This window comes from Galendromus occidentalis, unplaced genomic scaffold, assembly GCF_000255335.2.
Source record: "Galendromus occidentalis unplaced genomic scaffold, Mocc_1.1 scf7180000077468, whole genome shotgun sequence".
In the NCBI taxonomy this organism is placed as follows: Eukaryota; Metazoa; Arthropoda; class Arachnida; order Mesostigmata; family Phytoseiidae; genus Galendromus; species Galendromus occidentalis.
The window spans coordinates 160,370-166,814 of NW_003805456.1; the positions used below are offsets into that span (position 1 = coordinate 160,370).

The following is a 6,445-nucleotide window of genomic DNA, read 5'->3' on the forward strand; positions in this document are numbered from 1 at the left end:
TTTGATGTTCTCGACAGAACGGCGGCAAACGTTCTGGTCCCTACTGCCTCCTGCCGTTCCGAGGGAGATTTTTCACCGAGTGATTCGAAATTCGAAATCGACAGCGCGACGCCCGTGCGTGTGCCGAGATGTGATCGACGAGCTCTTCGAACAAGTTCCTGTTGGGGATAGATTGAGAAACGATGGCGCAAAGGAAACCATTGGGACGGTTCGTCCTTCCGGTGATTTGCATCCCAAATGATCGGAGTCTTTGTAAACAAAGTGCCATTCTTGCCATGGAAGCGAGGACCATGGGGGAGGGAGAGCGACCTGCGTCGAATCAAGTAGAACCATACGTGTCGAGCTTGTCCATGGACCAGCTGCTCCTCCGACTCCCGCGAATCCGTATGATATCTATTATCTCGCTTCGTCTTCCGAGATGGCTCGCAGCGACCGTCTCGTCAGGGTGAAGAAGCTCCGCTCAATCGCGGTTGTTGGACAGGGGTCGCTCCCGTGTTTCGGGCGCGCTCTCGATGAAATTTTCGGAGATGAATAGTAATCTCATGAGCTCACGTTAGTTGGCGATTCTCTAGGAATTCACTGACCTACTTATCCGACACTCTTTCTTGATGCTTGAGATGATCCTTGCTCCGAGACATGAACGGTTCCGGGGGGAAGTTACCGATTGTTGTCCTTCCCTAAATTAATTGAGTGAGCTTTGACTTTCAGCCCTTTCTTGTGGGAGCTAATGTTTCGAAATTGTTTGCAATGGAAAATTCAAATCGATGCAGGAAAGGACATTAGGACATAATTCATATTCATCATGAACTTCTGAGCCATAATCTGATGAGAGTTTGCGGAATCGGAGATCGACGATTCCCGATTCGTACGTCTATCCCAGCCTGCTTAAACTGGGGGAAAGATCTGATGTCAAAAGTTTATAAGATATCGAGTCTAACCGATTGTATGAATGTAGGAAATCTATATCCCCGTTGCGATTGATGCGTGAGCCCGAAGTCGTCGTGAAGTTTTAGGGATCATTCATCGGAATGATCGGCCGTCAGATCAGCCGTGATAAACCGTGTTACAATTGGAAACTGAGGAGCTGTGTAATCCCAAGTGCTGTGTTCTAGAATACAGTCAAGACCGCCATTCGACATCTCACTACAATCAAGTGTCGTGTATGCTTGAATTCATTTGAGACTCTGAATGAGTGTTCCATTCCCCGATTTTGGAGCCTGGAATAAATTTTTGGAAAAATGCCGTATCTTTGTGTCCGGTCGCGACCGGTAAATTCGTTGATGAATCATAATCAACGGGACTTTCTTAAAGTCCATGAGACTTTGGGAGCTCGCAGGTTCCTCCGCCAAGGACTCGAGCAAGACAATTGGAGGTGAGCTGGATATTTCTCACTCGCGTCCGTCGACTGCAGATCGGTCTTAAGCCATTCTCCCCGACCAGCTTAGTTGCCCGAATACCCGAGATCCATCAGAGCTCCCCCCGAGAAACTCCAGCAGCCAATAGCGGTCCCGCGGCGGCTTTCCGCCGTCTCTCAGCACCTTTGCAGATTCACCTCGGACTTCGTCGCGTCGTACGAGACAGAACGTTGACTTATGCACTTATGCCACGCACAGCAGCCGTTGCGAATGTAGTCTCCCCCTGGAGACGTCCCCTCAAAAATCTTCGGGACCACGTTGTCGTTTCCAATAGAGCGAAGCTAGCGACCTACGTAGTTTTTTGTTCTGCCGCGTGTCGCCCGCTCCGAGAACGAGAATCGTAGTCGCTCGCCATCGATTGAGGTCCGCGCCATTCACGCCGCAACTGCTGAAAGATTCCCGATCATCGTTCCTGAGCCTCGGTGTCTGGGAGGGAAGAAGTTCGAAACGCACGTCTATCGAGTCGTATCCAAGAATGCGAGGAGAGACGAGAGAGGGAGCTCCTTCATCTAATCGTAAGCATAAGTTCCCTCGCCTCAGTGAAGCTTCGAATCATGGAATCGTGTGGTTCTCGATCGGCATGCCTCTAGGATCTAAAAATTCACAGCGAATACGATTCTTCAGACGATGAAAGCTTCAGAAGGATCTCTGAGCAGATAAGACGGCGGGTAATCCAGTCCGCACGGAGCTCGCGAAGATTGAGAGGATCTAATTTCAAATTAGACTCTGCGTCCCATTCCGACATATGTTTTGAACGAATCGCAGAAGGAAACCTTATTTTCCTCTTCAGCGAAATTTGGACTGACCACCCGGCGGAGTGAGAGCCTATACATGAGATGGACCCTCCATTCCGGAACTATACGAGGAAGAAGCTCGAGCAGGGGAGGATAGTATTCCAGGGAACCATTCCGTCTGCGACATGCGTATTTCGAGTGAAGATACTGAAGCACCTTAACTGATGCCCGAACGGGAGGATATCGATTCGATTCTTTTTTTCTTGATTCGTCCTCGTGCGGACTCCTGATGCATTATTCAGGGGAACGAGGCGGTGAAACAGAGCGCTGCCCCAGCGAGTGATGCGACGACAACGCTGCGTTTCACCCTCTGTTCTCCTGATTGGCTGCAATCATCCTTGACGACAGGGACTTTCCCCCGTGAGCTCCGTCACTCGCCACGGAGCGAGATACTGATCTGAATATGGCCAGGCTCGGGAAAATCTCGGAGCGTTGAAAGCCACCTCAATCATTGAGACAGAGGAGTGAAAAAGGCGAGACTCCGTTTCGCGGTGCAATCGCCTTTCCTGAGGCTTGATTTATTCGACAATCGATTTTTCGAAGAGTCTGATCCTTCTAACGAGCCACTCCGAGAGGCAGTTTGAAACCGCGGGTTAACAAGCGATGAAGTCTGTGGGAAGTTCCGCGGTATATTAAACGACGGAACAACATTCTGATCACACTCTGAGTGAGTTAGTGCGTGGAACAGTCGTAGCGTAAGTCGAGTTCTCTACGATCAATCGAGTCAAGCAATTCAGACTCTCAGGTGACAGAAGAGATCAGCATTGTGAGATTCGAATGAGAACCGCATCTTATTCTGAATCGATGGAATGTTGTCCTCGCTCGGAACCAAACTTCTCCTCTGTTCAATCGACCTGACGACCGGTCCGCGCACAGGAACTTTGGAGTCCGGGCAACGATAGCATCTGACACCCCCGTCTCGTTGAATCTCAATCCGAGGAAGTCCCATGCAGAGTCAGAGCCCCGAAGATCCGTCAAGGGATCACGCACCGTCCGCGCCCTCCCCGCAGAAGCTAGGAGCCCTACGAGAATGTGGGCGAGAGGCTTTCATATACCGAAGCGCTCCGCTGATGGTAAGTTCCGTTTTGGCTGTCGCCTGGGCGCTGAAAACGAAAAGAATATCCATCGAGCAAGGAACTCCTAAGCTCCCGATCTACCTGGCGACAGCGGCAGCTGCCTTCGTAATCGGGAAATTCTCTTATCGCATGAATTGCGCCCATAAGCTTATCGCTCTCAGTGAGGAGCTCGAAATCGAGAGACACAAGACTTCGCAGCCAGCGAGTCCGGACGAGACGCTCGAATGGGGAGCGGGGAGAATTCATGCGGAGAAGGGACTCGAGGGCGAAGATCCCCAGCAGAACCGAAGACGCCAAGAGTTCGCTCAGCCAAGCCTGAGTAACGCCGCTGACAAATCAACCGATGAAATGATGACCTCGACAAATCGTTATGGAGATAATTGGATTCGGTAAAGGAGCGTTGCGAAGCGAAATATTGTGGAAACTTGTTGGAGAATTGACAAGCCGATGGCCAAGAACGACCCTCTCCGATTGAGAAATGGCCGTATCTTTAGGCGGGCATCTGAGTTATTGTTTGTAGCAATTCGAATAGAATTCAAGGAAAGGAATAAACCGAAGCCGGCACGGCACAACCCGGTCGATGGCGGAATTAGTCTTCACTCCACTTTCCTTCATCGATCCATTCCTGAGCGGAGTCATCTGCTGCGCATCAGGATTCCGGGACAGATGACGTCGATAGCACTTTCTCCAGATTGATTCCCATTTCGTCCCCAACAAGAATGGAACCCTCGGAAAAATCGTGTTGACAGCGCTGATACTCTGTTCTCATTGCTGTATGTTGCGAAACGCCCTCCTCTACTGGCTCTTTGCCAAGTCAAGAGATGAAAGCAACAACCATCACAAGCCCTCAGGCCGGGAGAATCAGTTTTGGCTCTCCAAAAAAGTCAGCCATGCGGGAAGTTTTGACGGAAAAAATCGGCTATGCTTGGAAGGGACTTGTCTGATCGGGAAGGACTCGGAGCAGAGACGGGATCTATCTGATCCGTCCGAAATCGTCAACGGAGGGATCTCCGGTCCTGGTGCGAAGGAGACGAATCGTCTGCTGGTAGCTTCTGAAGAGTTCTTCCAGAGAGCTCAAGACATTTGGTAAGCTTGCGTTGGAAGTCAGCGAATCGATCGATGATTTCAGGATCCCTCATCCGCGGCATCACGAAGGAAACCTGCAGAAAACGGTTCGTTCTCGTTCTACCGGATCCCTCTGCCCCGATTGGCCTTTTGATCTTTTCTCTGTGAACAGTGAACTTCAGCGAAATGACATAATGGATGACTCATTGAGTGAAATACTCGAACGATGTCTCCCCTCCCATTTTATAATATGGGGGATACGTTGCTCAATTTTCCCCGCGAGGAACAGCCGGGGGTGCCCCGAACAAGAGAGGTGGGTTTGTCGTGGAAGTCTGCTCGATTGACCCCCCTGACTGTCGATTCCAACGTCGATGCGGTAATGTCAGAACCCGATGCAGACCATTCTGAATTATTTCTAACTTGTCAATTTTGGGGAAAATCGATGCCAAGGATGCCCCGCCGAAGTGCGCAAGGAATCGGTTACCTCCCTCCGCTGAATCTTGGTCATTAGTCATCGCTTTCCATTCAAGTCATTACTTGGGGTACCCTGAAAACAGTTTTTTCTCCGCTCCCCGGCAGGTTGGGGCCTCCAGCTCCGATCTCCGCTGGCATTTCGGCGAGCAAAGACTCCAATCGAGGATAACATTGAGATTGGATCGCTGGGTCTTCGGAGATTCCAGACCGCCAGGGTGATTGCATATTCATATAAGTGGCGCAGCGCTCCTCTGCTTGCTCTTCCGTCTCACGGAACGAAAGCAAAGAACACGGGACAGCTGTATATGCTCTCGATTATTTGCCATGTTTCGAAGTCGACAACGGGATGGTGCGCATATCATGTCTCTCGAACATCTGTAGGTGGGAGCCAAGCACTTCGGGCAATTCGTGATTTCCTTCGGGGGCTTCTTTTTTTCGAATTCATACATTGCGACAAGAAGCGACAGATTCGAGTGTTTCGTGATGTTACGTCGAGATTTGGCGATTTTTCAACCGATGTAGCTCCTTTTCATCGCTCCCGAATGTCCGGACCAGACAAGGCTTCGTATGGAGAACATTACTCCGTTCTTGGGTAAGAATGTGGCATTCCCCGACCCGGTGAATTCCTCGCGAGGCATAGCGCCTCTATGAGTCTCTGTTCTCTCGGAGGCTATAGCGGGTCTCGAGGAGTCTCCGACCGTCCCCGCCTCGTCCAAGGGGACTGGAACCGTCATCTCCCCCTAAAATCTCCAAGGGCGGAGTACGTTCCAAGCGATTCGAATTCCTGTAAAATCGAAGGAGTAGGGAGCACAGATTACTGAGCAGTGACTTGGCGTGGGTGCTCCATCTGGGGAAGATGAACAGGTCCCCAGCTTACCGTGGATCGGTGCAGCGTTGCCGTAAGGGGCTCGGAAGGTGAAAAAAATATCCAGAGACTTTTCAGAGGACAACCATAAAGGGGAGAATCGAACGAACTTGCATGACCAGCTCCTATGGGATCTTCCCATTATGATCCGGTCACATTGATGGACGAAACACGGAATTTATCCAGGTATTCTTTGTATATAACATTGGAAACAATCTGGAGCGCCTCTTCCCGCGGCGCTCCGTTGATGAACGCTGGTCGGATATTTGAAGGGGATACCTCTCTGACTATCAGAAGACCCTGTCGCTCACGGTTTTCTCCGATTCATTGCTGTGTGATGGATCTCCTGAATTCTGACCCGAGCTGGAATCCGGAGGGCTGAAATCCTGAACACGAGAGGTTGGCTCGAAAGATCATCGTAGCTCGAAGAGTGAACTCGAAATCTCCTGATGAGTATGAAATTGAGGCATAACTTCTCCCGATCCCACTTACCGGGGGCGCGGAGACTTGAGTCGTGCGTGTAACCGGCGAAATGTTGCGGATCTTATTAACTATCTTATGAACTTGCAGCTTCCCGTATATGACGCGCTGGAGGAATTCCTGTTTGAACTTGCGGTTGATGAAGGCCAGGATATAGAAGTAACAGGAGTATTTGACCATGTAAGCCGCGGTCGAAACGATCGAATGAATCTTCAGAGGAGTCCCGGGCGGGGCTGTAAGGAATAAGAGAGGAGAGAACTCGGCGTGCAACCTTGC

At 50.6% G+C, this 6,445-nt stretch overlaps 1 protein-coding gene across 1 annotated transcript; it reads left to right on the plus strand.

The window, feature by feature from the left end:
- The first annotated feature begins 3,095 nt into the window (after positions 1 to 3,095).
- On the plus strand, positions 3,096 to 3,718 carry LOC108864402 (uncharacterized). The gene has a single exon (XM_018639977.1). It carries the CDS (start codon positions 3,157 to 3,159, stop codon positions 3,676 to 3,678), a length of 522 nt encoding a protein of 173 aa, XP_018495493.1. The 5' UTR covers positions 3,096 to 3,156; the 3' UTR covers positions 3,679 to 3,718.
- The last annotated feature ends 2,727 nt before the right edge of the window (positions 3,719 to 6,445 follow it).

Coding starts and splice junctions, on each gene's coding strand:
- LOC108864402 (XM_018639977.1), top strand. CDS start 3,157: ATGCAGAGTCAGAGCCCCGAAGATCCGTCAAGGGATCACGCACCGTCC.